Raw genomic sequence first — 17,749 nt, 5'->3', positions numbered from 1 at the left:
ATCACCAAGCAACTTCTGGAAAGCTGGGCTGGGAAGGCTGATGTCCGTTCATGCACAAAAGAATATGCTAAGAAGTCAGGATCCTGGCTTCCCGCCCCTGGCTGGGAGTACTTTCCTCTCATCTTCCTGTTTTGCCGTTCTTAAAAGTCTTCTTTTTATATCTGATAAGGGGTTAATATCCAGTATATATAGAATGCCTACAACGCAACAACAAGAAAACAAATAACCCAATCTTAAAAAGGGCAAAGGACTTGAATACACATTTCTCCAAAGAAGATATACAAGTGGCCAATAAGTACATGAAAAGATGCTCACCCTCACTCATCGTTAGGGAAAAGCAAATCAAAACCACAAGATATTACCTTACACCCATTAGGATGGCTACCATCAAAAAGCTAACACGTGTTGATGAGGGTGTGGAGAAGATGAAACCCTGCTCGCTGTCAGTGAGGATGTAAAATGGTGCAGCTGCGGTGGGAAACAGTGTGACAGTCCCTCAAAAAAATTTAAAAGTTATTGCTTAATGGGTTCAGAGTTTCAGTTTTGCAAGATGAAAAGAGTTCCGGGGATGGATGGTGCCGATGATTGTACAACAATGCGAATGTACTTAATACCACTGAACCGTGCACTTAAAAAGGGTTACGATGGTACATTTTGTTATGTGTATTTACCACCATGAAAACTTTTAAACAGTGACTTGAAATAGTGATTTGGCTTAATAGAAAAAAAAAAAGTATCAAGAAACAAGCAACCCTCTGTAAAGACAGATAAAATAGAGGTGCTATAATCACATGACATGAAGAGAGTAAAAATACTTTAAAACAGAGTGATTTGTGCCTGGGGTCCTACAACCGGCCTTAAGCTCCAGGATGAGGTAGACAAGGAAGAATTAGCACATGGTAATGAGACAGGTTGGGATCTGGGACCTGGGACCCTTTGCTGCAGGGCTTGCACCTGGACAAATGTCTCCTTGAGCAAAAAAATACAAAGAAACTATAAGGGACTAAAAATAACTGCGTATATGTGCAGTTGGGGCAAATTATAGACAACAAGATACAAAAAGACCAAAAAAAACCCAACTGCCACTTCCGATGAGTTGGGAGCAAAAGCAGGGTACTCTGCACACCCCCTGCACACAACCCCACCTAAGGGGTGGGCAGACCACCTAAGCACCCCCTCCGGCCCGACCCCTGGACACACCCCTACCCTCACCCCATGTAAGGAACTAGCTCGCCCCCCTCGGTGAGTGAGCAAGGGAAGCTGTTACTTGTTTTCACTCCTTTCGCTCCTGCCGCCTCAGGAGCCCCAATAAAGCCTTGCCTGAGTTTCTTGTCTGGCCTCTTGTCAATTTCTATTGATTAAGGGAAGGTCAAGAACCTTGGTCAGTATCAGTAATAGAAGTTGTAGGGTATCAACACAATGGAGGTTATGCAACCACAAAAATTATACTTCAAGACTGCGTAACATCTCGGAGAAATGCTGCTGACATGATATTCAGAAAATAGCAAAATACAAAACCGAAAGGTAAAACTGAGGTGTCAAAATATGTGTGCATTTAGACAAGGACTAGAACGGAAAAGGCAAAATGAAATTAGTTCCTGTGTTAGGGTAGATTTTTTTTTCTACTTTAAAATGCATCTTTAAAACTGTTATAATAAGTGTATACAAAAAATAAGAAGATAATAAACGAGGGTAGAATAAAACAGAATACCCAAGGTTCTCCTTCTCAGAAAGGGAATTGCTCTAAAAGGTACAAGATCACCATTTCCTACAGAAGAAACACTTTTCTTTTCAGTCTTAGTTACAAAGAGCAAATGGAAACTGCTGATGAGAAGAGACACCTTTTGGACCCACGGCAAAGGTTGCTTCAGGTCTGTCCGGCCAGACCACGTCATGCTTTATTTTCGTTGCTCTGGTTACATTCCCCACGTGATACCTGGTCCTGGAGATCTCTGTGTTTATGACTTTTCCTACAAAGCTCCAAGTGCATGGACAGAACCTATTTCTGGGACTGTGGCAACGTCACCACTCAAGTCTCTTGCCAGATGAATGATAATTAAATACGGGGGGTGGGGGAGGGAAGGACCGGGAGTTTGGGGTTAGCAGATGCAAACTAGTATATGTAGGATGGATAAACAACAAGGTCCTACTGTGCGGCACAGGGAACTATATTCAGTATGCTGTGATAAACCAAAATGGAAAGAATATGAAGAAGAATGCATATATACGTATAAGTGAGTCACTTGGCTGTACAGCAGAAATTAACACAGCATTGCATTGTAAATCAACTACACTTCAATAAGAGTTTTTAAAAGGGGAGTAAATACAGCCTGTTGGTTAGACTGACTACCTGCTGATACTTTTTTACCAAATAATGTATCAAACAATGCTGCAGTGCGTGCTCTACATCACAGAGATGTGCAGGAGAAAGCAAGCATGCACAAGTTCACAGGTGCTGCAGAGGTCAGCAAGTCCAAGGTCCAGAGTTTCACGTCTGGCAGGTGTCACTATACTGAGAAGCCCATAAACTGGAGAAGCAAAAGAACCACTTAGCGTGGCTTGACTTTGATCCCACGGTTTGCCGTTCTGTGGGTCGGTCACGGCCCCGGAAGCCAAACGTGTACAGACAAGAGAAGCCTGCAGGTGCTGCCAGCTCCGGGCTCCAGTGTCAGATCCCAGACACTGGGATCATAAAGTACTCCTCTGTGCCCCAAGGGAGGGCATCCAGGCTCCTGATTGGCAATAAAGTCCTCTTTTTCCATCTAGATGGGGACTTGGTGCGAAGCTTTCTATCCCTTTCCTTGTGGTGGGGGAAACATGGAACAAACACAGTGTCTTGTAAGTTTCTGAAGCTAAAGGGAAAATCCATCTTACGAATGTCCTGTGTTCCGCAGGAGTGGCTGGAGAAACAGCCCCGCAGTTCCAAACACGCAGACGATCATAAACACCCACAGGAACAGCCTGTCCACCACCATGGCCACGTATTTCCAGTCGTCCTGCACCTGAAAGACAAAAGTCAAGCAGTTGTAAAAAAAATCAAAACCATGGGAGATGAGCTTTGTCTCATAAGTAAGCTGCTTCCTTTTCACAGAAGATTTCCTGGCGATTTTAAAGCAAATATCCCTGTGATTCTGGTTAACCCGTGTCTCCTCTGTAGCACACAGAGAACTTCCGTTTGTCTGCAGAGGGTGGGTGCGTGCGCTCCATCAGTCCTGGGACAGCGGGCTGGAGGGTGAGCAGGCTTATGTGGGCGCACAGGACCTCCCCTGACTGCAGGCAGCGCCCCAGAAAGAGCTGCTCGGAGAGCTCCACTTTCGCGTTGACTGAAAAAAAAAATGCACAACCTAACAGTTGAGAATTATGTTTTATTCAGTGGATTTTCTGAGGAATTCAAGCCCAGGAGGCAGCCTCTCAGATCGTTCTGGGGGACTGCCCTGAAGAGGTAAGGGAAAAGTCAGGGCATAGAGGGGGTTTTGCAACAAAGACCAGGTAGCCGGAACATCAAAAGATTACTGTTGCAGAGCATTTTGTTGCATTTGACGGCAACAGTAATCCTTTGATGTTCCGACCACCTGGTTTTTGTTGCAAAACCTCCTACATATCGTGGTTCCTCCCTATCCAATCTCCTGAGATAAACCATAATGGAAAAGAATACCAAAAAAAAATGTATATATGTGTATAACTGAGTCACTTTGCTAGGCAGCAGAAATTAGTACAACATTGTAAATCAACTATACTTCAATTTAAAAAATGTTTTAAAAAAATTACTGTTAATTAAAGAAAACCAGACATCTCAAGTTAAGGAATTTAGTGCTTTTCTATGTATGGGAAGATGCAAGAGTCTGGGTCCATGGAAATCATTCCTTTGATATGCAACTTAGCTATCTAGGGCCAGCATCCTTCTTTTCTCCACCCTGAATCCCCTCAGGGTGCACAGTTGGGGGTGACTGCAGTGGTTGATGGCTTGGTGGGTGCAACATCCTTCGTTTACTGATAGGGCAGGTGACACTTCTCATCCACCCTTGTCATGGGCACCACGGGACATTCTGACTTCTTGACAAGTCTGGGAAATGGGTTTGAGGAGGGGAGTGTAGGACGTGCGATGTGATGGGCCCCCCATCAGGCATAGGTGGCCCTCTAGAACTCGGGATCACGCTGGTCAGGGAGAGTTCATTACACCTCTCACGTCCTTCCTGTTCCCGACCTCCAAGAGCCCTACCTGGTGGTGATCAAGTCAGCAGCAACTGTCCCCTAGTTTGACGAAGGTGTCACCACAGAGAGGGGTCCTAGGCTCACCTGCCCCTGAGGCACCCCCTCCCCGACCTGTGTGACATGCAGCCCGTGTCCGCTTCAGCACCAATGGGTGGACTTCAGGTCTGCAATGTCCTTTCATTAGGAGATAAGGATGATGGCTACTGCCATCAGGTCAGACCCAGACCCCTGGCGGCAGGAGTTTTCAGAGGCCCCCAGCTAGTCATCCTGATGGTATGGAAAATTGGCATAAAGTTCTCGAGCTCTCTCTCTCTGGAGGATGCGGAGGTCCGAGCTGCTATAGTTAGGCTCTGGGCCGCAGAAGCAGACTGTGTTGATGCTAAAAATATCCCTGAGGTTCATTCAATCAGCACCTGGATCCCCGTCAAGTGGAGCAAGTGGGACTGGAGCTGCCGGAGGCTCACGCCACCTTCCTCCCAGGCTCCCAGACTGTGAGCGGCCCTGCAGGCTTTCCTCCTGCCCCTCAGCCGGCTTTTCCCTCTCCCACCCTTCCTTATGCAGGGGCTCTCAGTTTAATAAACCAAGGTTGCCCTGAGTGTTTATTTTAACCAGATTTTACTTGAGTTGACATTTCTGGAGGCAGAGATTTGCTCTGAGGCTACACCTTACTCCACCCCCTCCCCAGGGCAGTTCACCCATAACTGCATCATCACAGGGCTGGATCTTAGGGCACCACTCCCTGACCGTCTTGCAAACAGAACTCACACTGAAGATCTGACATGTCTATGCAGGACCCCCAGGCCTGCTGCGGGTGAACAGGCTAGAAGAGCCATACATTTACCTCCTTTGTTTCATTTTGGTTCTTCATGTTTTCTGCTATGAATTGAACACTATCAATTACATCTTCGACTTCAGGTGAGGGCTCCAAATTTTCAGTCATCCATTGTAAAGGCTGATGACTTAATCGTCTCTTGCTGGTGGCGATCTCACCGGACTTACGACAGTGGCAGCATTCTTTAAGAAGTTTGGGCTCTCTGCGATGATCGAACTTGACTTTGGCAGGCCTACCAGAGAAGCCTTTGGGGTTTTTGTCGTATCTTGTCCCCTTCCTCTTGTCCAGAGGCCTCCTCATCATCAGGATCTGGGGTAACAGCCGGAGGAAGACTGCCTTCACCCACGCGGGCATGGTGTGTGTGGTCGGGGTGCGATAGTGGGTGTTCAACACAAACACCGTCACCACGATGGACAAGGTGACGAAGATCATGGTGAACAGCAGGTACTTGCCCACCAAGGGGATCACGAGAGACGTGGATGGGATGGTTTCTGTGATCACCAGCAAAAACACTGTCAGGGAAAGCAGAACTGAAATGCAGAGCGTCACTTTTTCACCACAGTCAGAAGGAAGGTAGAAAACCAACACAGTTAGGAATGAAATAAAGAGACAGGGGATGATCAGATTAATGGTGTAAAACATCGGCAATCTTCTAATGTAAAAAGAATAGGTTATGTCTGTGTATATCTCTTCACAACAGTTGTATTTTATGTCATGCTTGTAGCCAGAAACATCGACAATTTCCCATTCACTGTTTTCCCAAAAATCATTCATGTCCACTTTAGAGCCAATGATTAGAAGATCAATTTCAGCTTTGTCATAGGTCCAGGAACCAAATTTCAGGGAACAATTTTGATGATCGAAAGGGAAAAAAGTGATATCCATAGGACAGGAACTCTTAAAAATAGCTGGTGGAGTCCAGGTTATCATGCCATCGTATTTAAGAAGAGCTTTTGTCTTGCCTTTGACTTGGAAGTCGCCGACAGCACTGCAAAGTAAATCAGACACCATTAGTGACACCCCCTGTGCTTTGGGTCAGCCTGTACCAAAGGCAACTTTGGAAAGAGACTGGCTGTCAGATGCCCATACTTGTTGTAGAGAACAATGTCAGGCTTCCAGATCTTCTCCACAGGAACACGAAGAGTCTCAATGCCATCATATTCCACTGGGTCCCACCGCAATTTATAATCATTCCAGATCTAAAGGGAATAGAAGTCAGTTTTAAAAAATTCTTGATTTTCTTCCAATGTTAATTCTATGTTGGTTCAACAACTTTTTGAAAAATTTCTTATTTAAAGAGTTGGTTTTCTGCCAAAAGTTGGAAGATTAAATCCATGGGGAACAAGGTAGCTGAGCTGATTTTGGGCAAATATAGATATTAGATAAGTGTTGATTATTAATTAGCTAGCCAAGTTTATAGGCTCAGCTTCCATATTCCATGAACTGTGCTTGATGTCTAGTAGCAATCCATTGCTAGTATTAAAAAGAGAATTCAAGTGTATGATGATGGGTTTGTTACAAAATCTACATAGAAGATTGAGACAGGAAGGAAGAACAAGATGGTCTGACTGATAAAACCAGACAGTGGGATCTAACCCAGAGCAGGATCAAAGAGTGGGCAAGCATCTGGCTCTGGAGCTCGAGACTCAGACAAAAATAGGAGACTTGAGAGCAGAAACCACCGAAGGACAGTCAGAGAGAACTCTGTCACTCAGTTCTGCACCGTGAAGCTTGCACCCAGCCAGCCGTTACCAGATTGAAATTTGGGCTTTGGAGCTAGTTAATATTTTACGCTCTATCATAAGCTGGAGATGCAAAGAGGGAATGCTAGTGGATTTTATCCATTGGACGTTGTTAAACTGACACACAAGTGTGACACAATTCCAAGAGAAGAACGTGTGACATAGACACGTACGTGACGTAGCCACAGATTGGTTTCCATGATCTGGTTTACTTCATCCTGGGAAGAAGAAACAATATTTTTTAGCCTCAAATGTACTTGCCAATAGAAGTGAATCTTAGAGCAAAAATTACAACTAAAAATAGCCAATCTGAGTTATTCATGCTAACGGAGGGAAAAAAAGAAGACTGAAAAGGCAACTTATAAAAAGCCAAAAATACAATATTTCCACACTGGTCCCGACCCTGTTGACTTTGAAATGTGGCTTTATGACTGTCTTTCAAATCTGATTGAAGTCCCACTTCTGTGAAGCCTTTCTGACCACTGCAGCCTATAAAGATTTCTGATCCCATAAAAGGAAAGAAGGGAGAGAAGAGAGAGTGGGAGGGAGGGAGGGGAAGTCCTGCAGATGGTGATGGGTATCATTGTTTTTGCCATCTTCTTCCTCAGCTGTGCCCCAGCACCTTCTAGGTTCTGAGTCCTGAGCCCCACTGCCCCTCAAGGTGTCAGCCTCAGCTCACCATGGAGTTTGCCAGCTGGAACCTGCCACTCCCCAGAGCACTGCTCCCACCCAAACCACTGCCGATTGCTTCAGTCATTCATTAACAAGTATTTATTGAGTACCTACTGTGCGCTCTATAAATGCTGGGGCTACAGAAGTAATCAGGATGGAAAATATCCCTACCTACATGTGCCGAAGCTATTAGCTGGGGAGACAGAAAATCAATAATAGATACATGGTATAATGTAAGATAGTGATAAGTCCCGTGAAAGAAAATAAAGAGGGATTGAGTGGTGTGTGTGTGTGTGTGTGTCTGCACACACACGCACACACGTCTCTTTTAGACAGGATGATCCAGGAAGGCTTGTCTGAGGAGGTGGTTTAAGCAGGTACCTAAATGACCTGCAAAGAGTCGTGGGTCTCTTGAATAAAAGCGTTCCAGGATGACACCCCAAATACAATGTGCTCCTAATCAGCTACTGCCTCGCAGTGGAGCAGCTACTGGAGACACACCCAGAAGCTTCAGCAGTCTCACAGCGCAGCACTTGGAGGCTGTTGATGGTCACCGCGTGGCCGGCAGTGGGTCCCCAAAACTTACCGACCTTGTTTCCCCAGACACATGAGCACCTTCGAGAGTGAGCGAGCACCTCACACTGGCTGGGGAAGCTGTGGCCAGGGCTGGACACCAGCCCACTCTGGTTTGCTGCTCTGCAGTTCTCCATGCCCCCCAGAAAACGTTACCTGGACACCTCACCAGCTTCCTCCTTCAAAGGCATTTGTGTCAAGTCATGATAAGCCCCAGGGTTTTAAAAGGTCAACAAAAGGAGTTACATTCACGGTTTTCTATTGGTCAGGGCAAGCAAAGAAATGGACTATTACTTACTCATGACTTTACAGTTTCCCAAGTCTAAGGACAGTGTCTTCTGCTCGTACCTTGCGCCCAGCAGATTCAAGCAGGGGCCATGTCAACAAATCCATTGGCTGTCAGTCAGGAATGGACCAGCTCTAGCAGTCCAGGAATGTCTCGGAGGGAACAGTCATAAGCGTCTTCCAGCGACTGCTTCCTCTCTGTCCACTAATACACTGGTTAGAGAGCTAGTGCACACTGGGAACTAGAACGTTGTATTCTGAGAATTAAAATCAGTTGGCGATATCATCCCGACAGTATTCCTGTCTCCCCACCTATACTTCAGCAGCCTGGTGAAGCTCCACGTGGTGTGGACCTGCTTCATGGTGGATGGACACCCTCAGAGGTGTCAGCCAAGTTTACGGGTCAGGACCGGGTCTGGAAAGTCCCATTCTCCATCCAATGCCAGACCGCACCTATGGCCATGGGAACTGCTATCAGACAGCCCAGCTGAAGGAGGCCAGAGACCCACAGTACCACCCCACATTCCTGGGACCATCACCCTGCGTCTCCTTCTTGGGAAAATAAATTAGTTGACACCTGGTTCAACGAAAGGATTGGAGTTACAATTTCAAATGGACTAGATTCTGGAGCAACAGCAACAGACTCAGAGACTGAGACCAGAAAGGCCGGGCAGGCTACATTTTGAGAGCCTTCAGGTTTGTCATGTCAGATATGCCAGGCCATCAAAAGCACTGGGCAGGGGCTTTGTCCTGGTCCCATGAGGGGGACAGTGGAGATACACTTACTCTGAAGATCATCCACTCATTAAACTTTGTGGTCAAGTTCATTCTATGCAGCAGCAAACACCCTTCCATGTAGAGCTCTCTGGTGCTCTAAAGCCAAGCCTGAGGCTCAAACAGCAGCAGACGGCCTATAGTCTTCTAGAAGGGCGTTGGTAATTGTGCATCTGGGCTGTACTGCATCACAGTCACTCCCAGGCCTCACCATGGCTCAGTGACAACAATGAATATGGCCCACAGGGACTTCTGGTGCCCCACATGAGGACAAGTAGACTCTAATACACCAATAAGAATTGCTATATTAATACTGGACAAAGTAGATACAGAGGAAAAAAATTACTAAAGACAAAGAGGGACATTACATAATGAAAGAAGGATCAATCCACCAGGAAGACACAATGATCCTGACCATATATGCACCAAACAGCAGAGTCTCAAATTATATGGAACAAAAACTGATAGAGCTGAAAGAAGAAAGAGACAAATCCCCAATTACAGTTAGAGACTTCAATATCCCTCTCTTAGAAACCAATAGAACTCAGTAAACTCAACAGAAATCAGCAAAAATAGGGAAAATCTGAACAACATAATCAACCAACAGGATTTAATTGACATATATAGATACTCCACTCAAAAACACCAGAATACACATTTTTTCAAGCATGCATACAATATTAACCAACACAGAGCATATCCTTATCATAGGCCATAAAACAAACCTCAACAAATTTAAAAGAATTGGAATCATAGTGTGTTTCTGACCATAATGGAATCAAACTAGAAATCAATAACCAAAAGACAACAGGAAAATCTCTAAACCCATGGAAACTAAACTTCTAAATAATCCATGGGTCAAAGAGAATGTCTCAAGGAAATTCCTTAAAACACATAGAGCTGAATGGGAACAAAAACACAACATATCAAAATATGAGGGACATAGCTAAAAAAAGTGCTGATAAGAAAATTTATAGCTAAATGCTTATATTAGAAATGAGAAAAAGTCTCAAGTCAATAACACAAGTTTCTACCTCAAGAAATCAGAAAAACAAGCACAAAATAAACCCAAAGCAAGTACAAGGAAGGAAAAATAAAGATAAAACAGAAATCAATAAAGTTGAAAAGGAAAACAATAAAGAATATCAATGAAACAAAAAGCTGATTCTTTGGGGGAAAAACATCAAAATTGATAAACCTTTAGCAAGACTGACAAAAATAAAAAGAGAGAAGACACAAATCACCAATATCAGGAATGAAACAGGAGCTATCACTACAGAACCTATAGCCATTAAAAAGTTAGATAATACCATGAGCAACTTTAATTTTATCATAAATTTGGCAACTTAAAAGAAATGAGCTCATTCCTCAAAAACCACAAACTAACTAACAAGGACCTACTGTATAGCACAGGGAAATATACTTAATATTTTGTAATAAACAATAAGGGAAAATAATCTGAAAAGTGATATAAATAGACAGTCTGACTACCCTATAGCCATTTAAGAATTGAGTTTATAATTAAAAAGCTCCTGGAAAAGAAATCTCCAGGCCCAGTAGGTTTCCCTGAAGAATTCTACCAAATATGTAAAGAAAAATCAATACCAACCTTCCACAATCTCTTCCAGAAAATAGAAGAGGAGGAAGCAACTCCAAATCCTTTTTGTGAAGCTAATATTATCCTGACACAAACCCAAACAAAGACATTACGAAAAAAGAAAATTACAGATCAATATCTCTCATGAACTTAGATGCAAAAATCATTAACAAAATATTAGCAAACTGAATCCAACAATGTAAAAAAGTTATACACATGACTAAGCAGGATGCAAGGCTGGTTCAACATTCAAAAATTAATCAATGTAATTTACCATATCAACAAACTAAAGAAGAAAAACCATGTGATCATATCAATTGATGGAGAAAAAGCTTTTGACAAAACTCAACATCAATTCATTATTAAAAACTCTGTGAAACTGGGGATACAGGGAAATTTCCTCAACTTGATAAGAGCATCTACAAAACATCTACACCTAACTTTATACCAAATGGTGAAAGACTGAATGCTTTTTCCTTAAGATTGGGAACAGGTCAAGGATGTCTGTTGTCACCACTCTTATTCAGCGTAGTACTGGAAGTTCTAGCCACTGCAAAGAAGCAAGAAAAAGGGGGAAAAGGCATAGACTGGAAATGAAGAAACAAAACTATCTCTATTTGCAGATTATAAGGTTGCCTACAAAGAAAATCCCATGGAATCTATAAAAATGCTGAAACTAAGTGAGTTCAGCAAGATCTCAGGATACAAGATCAATACACAAAAGTCTTAGAATTCTATATACTAACAATGAGCATGGAGAAACCAAAATTAAAAGCATAATACTATTTTCAGTCACTCCCAGATAAAACAAAATACTTACACATACACATAACAATACAATGGGATCTGTACACTGAAAATCACAAGATCCTGAAGGAAGAAGAGCTAAATAAATGGAGAAACATCCCGCATTCATGGACCGGAAGACTCAACAGAGTAAAGATGTCACTTCTCCCCAGACTGACCTGCAGGTTTAATGCAGTTCCTACCAAACTCAGGGCAAGGCTTTTTGTGGACATAGGCAGCTTATTCTAGGCATAGGCCTCAGAATAGCTAAGACGATCTTGACAAAGAAGAACAAAGAGGCAGGAATCACTGTAGCCAATATTAAGTCTTACTCTACAGCTACAGTCATCAAGATAGTGCAGTGTTGGTGGAGGGATAGTCACACTGATCAATGAAACAGCATAGAGGACCTAGAAATAGACCCACACAAATATGTTCAACTGATTTTTCACAAAGGTGCAAAACCAATTCAGTGGGAAAAGGATTGCCTTTTCAACAAATAGTGCTGGAGCAATTGGACACCCACAGGTCTAAAAAACAAAAATCTAGGTCTCATATCTTATATAAAAATTAACTCAAAAGGGATCATAGTCTTAAACATAAGACATAAATAAAACTTTTAGAAAAACATAGGAGAAAACCTCTAGGATCTGGGATAAGGCAAAGAATTACTAGGCTTGATGCCAAAAGCACGACATATAAAAGGAAAAATTGATAAATTGGACCACATCAAAATTAAAAACTTCATGTGAAAGCCCATGTGAAGAGGAAGAAAAGATAAGCTACAAACTGGGATAAAATATTTGCAAACCACAAAACTGGCAAAGCACTTGTATCTAGAATATAGCCAGAACTCTCAACACTAAATAGTAAAAACAAACAATCCAATTAGAAAATGGGCTTAAGGACATGAGCAAACATTTCACCTTAGAGGATATGCAGATTGCAAATAAGCACATGAAAAGAGATTTTATATCAATAATCATTAGGGAAATGCAAATTAAAACCACAATGAGATATCGTTTCATACCTAATATAACTCAAATAAAAAACAGTGACAATACCAAATACTGGCAAAGCTGTAGATAAACTGGATCACTCACATATTGCTGGTAGGAATGTAAAAGGGTACAGCCATTCTGGAAAGCATTTTGGCAGTTTCTTTTAAAACTAACACACAACTACCACATGACCCAGGAATTGCACCCCTGGGCATGTATCCCAGAGAAATAACGATTAATGTTCACCCAAAAACCTGTACACAAATGTTCATAGCAGCTTTATTTGTAAAAGACCAAAACTGGAATCAGCCCAAATGTTCTTCAACCAGTGAAAGGTCAATCAAAGTGTGCTCCATCAATACCATGGCATACTACTCACAATAAGAAGAAATGACTCACCAAACTTATTGCGGCAACCACTGCATGATGTATGTAAGTCAAATCACTGTTCTGCACACCTTACTTATACAGTGTTGTATGTCAAATATATCTCAATAAAACTGGAAGAAAAAAAAGAAGAAATGAACTACTGATATGCTGAGTGGAAAAGCCAGTCCACAAGGTTACATACTGTGTGATTCCATTTATGTATAGCTTTCTTGAAATGACAAAATTTTAGAAATGAAAGACACAGTAGTTGTTGCCATTGGTCAAAAAAGTATACAAGGGCCCTATTATTTCTTACTGCAAGTGAATCTATGATTATTTCAATAAATAAAATTTCAATGAAAAAACTAGTTTTCTCAAGACTCTCCTGCAGCTAGGGGTGGTCAATGAGCTAGGAAGCAGAAGCTGTCAGTAGGACTTCTAATAAAACTCCTTAAGGAAGTCACAGATGTCTGGTATGTGCCCCTTTCTCTCTTCCTCCTGCTTCTTGCCAAGAATGTGAATATGATGAGTGAAAATCAGCAGTTATCCTGGACCACAAGGCAACACTGAGGGAAGAAATCACATGCTAAGGATGGTGACATAGAAAGATAGAAGGAACCTTGGTCCCTGTCACAGTTTATGCTTTTAGCATCATGCTCATGTGATTAACATCCTCAGGAGTTGTGCAGTGCACAACCTGGGCAACCAAACACCGTGATGCAACCACTACCACAAAGCCACCTGGTATTAACCTGGGCTGTTAACCTTTAGATTTCTATTACATAAGAAAGAAATAAACTTGTTTTATATAAGCTGAGAGAGCATGTGTGTGTTTTTCAATCTCTGATAGCAGCCAAATGCAAATACCAAAATCTGTATTCAGCAATCCTCCACCCACCATCTTCAGCACAATGTCCTGAAAGGGTGTATAGATCATGGATTTGAAGTGATGTTGCATCACAAACTTTAGGGGAAACTCGGTCCAGTTCTCCATTCATAACAGCCCAATTCATACCAAGTATGGCTTCCAGCCTGGTAGGAGACCAGTAACCAGTGCTAAGCCATTTGAGGGGAGAGGGGAGGCGGGATTAGAATAGGTACAAAATAAATGTTTATTAAAGGAATGAGTGGGCCCATCTAAGTGAGATAAAACATCTGGCTTACTTTTTTTAAAAATCAGTATTTATCAGCATATACACACTTTCAGCTTGGGCCGGAAGCTAGAGGACCAGGTCAGGGTCAGCCCAGTCCGCTGGGAAGCACGGACCAGAGAAACATGGTGAGCCCGGACTTCGTATCCATAACTGAGGTCTTCCCCCAGGTGCACCTGGAGCCACCACTGTTTCTCCAGGCAAAGCTGAGAGGAAGGAGGCCCCACCGGCCCCCGTCCAGGGCCTGGGCTGCTCCCTCGGTCTGTGCACCATTGTCTCAGAGATGCTCCTGACGTCCCTTACCCCTTACGTCCTGAGCCTGCCTATTCCTGGAATTTGGTCCGAGTCCAGTGCCTCAGGCCAGCCTGCGCCCTGCCATGCCTTGGAGCCCAGAACCCTGACCTCTGTTAGGGTATCAGGTCCCACACCTCCTCTCCCAGCAACTAGGGTGTGAAGATTATTCAAAAGAAAGAACTCTAGTCCTCCTTGCCCCTTAAACAGGGTAGCAATAAATTAAACTAAGACCTCCAAATTCCCATCAGTTTTTCAGGGCTGGATGGAACCCTGTGTGAAACAAGGTGAATTTTCTCTTTCTTCTAGAACAAAGGAGACTTAAAGCAATTCTTCTTATACGGAGTCAGAAGAGCATGAGCTTTGGGGGTGAACAGCGCTGATTGAACCCCAGTGCCACCATCTGTAATTGTCTGACGTTGGGAAAGTTTCTTACCTGAGATTTCCTCTCCCCAGCTGTAAAATGCAGATGACAGCCACTAAGTGCGGACACTGGTGCATAATAGGTGCACAATGAAGTTAGCTCCCTTTGTATTCCCCCTTCGCCTCTTTGTTTCATAAACTGGTTCTGAGAGCATTTCCAGAAAAACATCGCCTTAAGGGGAATAATGACAGCAACCCTGGGGACAGTGGATCCCTCCCAACGGGCTGGCTTTGAAGGGCAGCACTCTGTAGATTTTTGTCTGTTTGTGTTCAAAAATCCCTTTATTTACCCAGTGCAGTGAGTGGGAATTGCTTGGACCCCTCAGAGTTGGGGCCTCCAAGGCCTCGTGGTGCCCCCCCCTGCGCTTACCACGTCGGCCAGCTGCGTGATGGCCACTTCAAAATGCACAGTGACCGGGTCGGAAACGTTTTCCACGGGCCTGATGAACTGGTTATAACGAGCAAACAGTTTGTGAAAGAGCCTCTCCTCGGACGCAGAGCCTGCACATCCTGCGGCACCATACAGAGGGGTTAGAGAAGCAGAAAGGATGCCGGCTGGTGGGGAGGTTCCAGGGGCTTCCATCCCGGGAAGGCGGGTGCGGGACACCAGCTTCCCCCAGCACCACTGCACCTGCCCCTCCTGGCCAGGCTGCTCACCTTCACCACGGAGATGAAAAGAGTAATACCAGCATCCCAGGACTAGTGCGCTAGCAAACAAAATGATGTTGGTAAGAGCACTTCGAAAGTCTATGGCAGCACAGTGTAAAGGGATAGATAGACACAGGCTTGAGATGTTCACTTATGTCACTGAACAGAACTCACCGTCTTACTGATCCGGTGATTAAAGAAAAGTCCTGCCCTTTCTTGTCAAAATACTGATCTGACTGGTCTCTTGTTTCTACAACCAGCAGGGTGTGTAGCTGGGGAACCTTCTTCAATCAAACTTAAATAACTAGTAATTTCATTAAGGTCTTAAGCCCTCCTCCTTTTTAAAATCAGCTTTGAATTTCAATTCTTGGAGATGTGTGAGAGTGCAAAGTTTCTAAGGAAAATTTACTTAAAATATTTTTTATAGACTCCCCAAAGTTCTTAAACAATAGCACTTTCAGTCATTAAAGTTTAGACAATAATGTAATGCCTGTCTCTTTGTATTTTCCCAAGAATGCATTAAATGTAGGTTACTTGCCTTCTTTTGACATAATTCATCTCATTAAGGCCCCCTCTATATTTTTCCTTATAGAATTCAAATTTGATACCTGAAATACTATTCTATAAATTTCCCAAAGGGATTTATACCCTGAAAGAAAAAAAATTTAAGGGGCTGAACAACTCATTAGGCAAAAACAAAGGAAAGGATAGCTGTTATATTACTAAATAAAAAGTGTTGTTTGACAGATGCATTTGGAAACACTGAGATTTCAGCAGGAAAGAACAATTTTAGATGTAAAACATCATTGTCTGCCATCATAATTAATAAAGATAGAAATATTTCTACATAAAACAGTTAATTAAAAAATCCTCCTGTTACCCATTTTCCTCCTTTGAGGTTTTTCTTTTCCTTTGAGACATTTCAGATAAACCCTCCTTGAGCCTTGACAAGCAAGTCCCTGCAAAGACGACAGCACGTGGAAATGTGGCTTTGTGGACATGGACAGAGCAGCAGCTGTCCGTTTCTAAGCCTTAACTTTGAAAATGAATGATCTTACTCTTAGGACACATTTCCCAAAATGAAGATGATTACCTACAAAATGGAAGGGTTCATAGACTGAGGAATAGTATCAGCTAATAAACCACAGTTTTGAAAAAATATTAAATACAGGTAAAGAAGTTGAATACATCCATAGCGGAGATGGATAGAAAACTGTGCCATTGTTATTTTTGCCTATTTTTCATCGGGAAAATAAAATAAAACATGGTTTACAATGTTTCCTTGTCCTCCCCACCCCAACCCCCCGAAATCTCATTTTACATGTTAAGCCAACCAACTAAAAATGAATAGATTAATTAGCAGCTATAAGAGGAGTAATTCCTGTGCCGACACTACGTATTTATCCATAGCATATCTCATCTCTGCTCAGTCGAGCACAACTAGAAAAGGAGGAAAATAAAACTAGGAAACACGTGTAGCTAAAAAGGGAATACGAGAACAAGCAGAAATAAAGCCTACCTCTGAAGCCAAGTGTGAACACATGCCACCAGAGACACAGCCCAAAGCGAAGGGACCCCTGACCCTCGCGGGGCAGCATGTTTAAAACACACTCTGATTTCTTTTTCTAGTCAAAGGATTGTGGAAAACAAAGAGCTATCAGGCAGCCACTCACACCGGACCTTTAATCACCAGAGTCCACTGCAGCCCAAGTGTCTACTGTGAAATGAAAACCTTCCCAAACATAACATGGTCGTTCCCAATATCAGAGACTGAGGCCAACCAAAAGGGCAAATAAAAAGGACTCAATCTGATGTCAGATGAGTCAGCCCATTTCCTGACACCCTACATCTCTTCTTGTGCAGGAACGGGAGGAGAAGCAGGACGGGGGTGTTGGGCAGACGGCACCGAGAGGCGACAGACAACTGTGATGTGCCTAGTGCATCTTTGTAGTGCATCTTTTCCCAGCCCCGGTCCTGAGGGGAGCGAACACACGTCTCCTTAGCTGCAGCTGTAGGCAAAGCGCCTGCCAGGTCCCGATCAGTGAGTGTATTCTGATTCACCGAGATCTCTAGCGCGTCAGGGCTTAACCTTGTTACCAGAAAACATTCTAGAACAAGAGTCCTGGTAAAGTGTGCCTCACAGAGAACAGGATTAATTTGGTTTTGTCTGACTTCTAGTGCCTCGTCCTTCTGAGTTTAGGAATCACCCTCCAGGACTAGAGATTAGCTGTCTGAGAATGAGAAGAACGAATACTGAACACAGGATGCTGTCTAGACGGTTCTATGTTTATTTATACAACCTTGTCACCAACTGGTTTTCTTGTCATTTGCTTCTTTGCTCTATAAGTTTAGTGTCAATAACATTCTGATGAGTTAGGCCTTCTGGTCAGATT

The 17,749-nt window shown here is 43.2% G+C and overlaps 1 protein-coding gene across 2 annotated transcripts; it reads right to left on the bottom strand.

Moving 5' to 3' along the window:
* Nucleotides 1-2,870: 2,870 nt before the first annotated feature.
* Nucleotides 2,871-16,954, bottom strand: LOC133081207 (neuronal acetylcholine receptor subunit alpha-6). Of its 2 annotated transcripts, XM_061177289.1 has the most exons (6): nucleotides 16,876-16,954; nucleotides 15,079-15,218; nucleotides 6,960-7,004; nucleotides 6,134-6,243; nucleotides 5,054-6,032; nucleotides 2,871-3,002 (listed from the first exon to the last, which is right to left on the bottom strand). In XM_061177289.1, the coding sequence occupies exons 1-6, from the start codon at nucleotides 16,952-16,954 to the stop codon at nucleotides 2,871-2,873; spliced, it is 1,485 nt and encodes a 494-aa protein (XP_061033272.1). The 2 variants fall into 2 exon arrangements, with proteins under 2 accessions (XP_061033272.1, XP_061033273.1); XM_061177290.1 differs by lacking the exon at nucleotides 6,960-7,004.
* Between the last annotated feature and the right edge of the window lie 795 nt (nucleotides 16,955-17,749).

Source organism: Eubalaena glacialis, chromosome 20 (genome assembly GCF_028564815.1).
Source record: "Eubalaena glacialis isolate mEubGla1 chromosome 20, mEubGla1.1.hap2.+ XY, whole genome shotgun sequence".
Taxonomy (NCBI): Eukaryota; Metazoa; Chordata; class Mammalia; order Artiodactyla; family Balaenidae; genus Eubalaena; species Eubalaena glacialis.
This window is presented reverse-complemented; position numbering and strand designations above follow the sequence as displayed.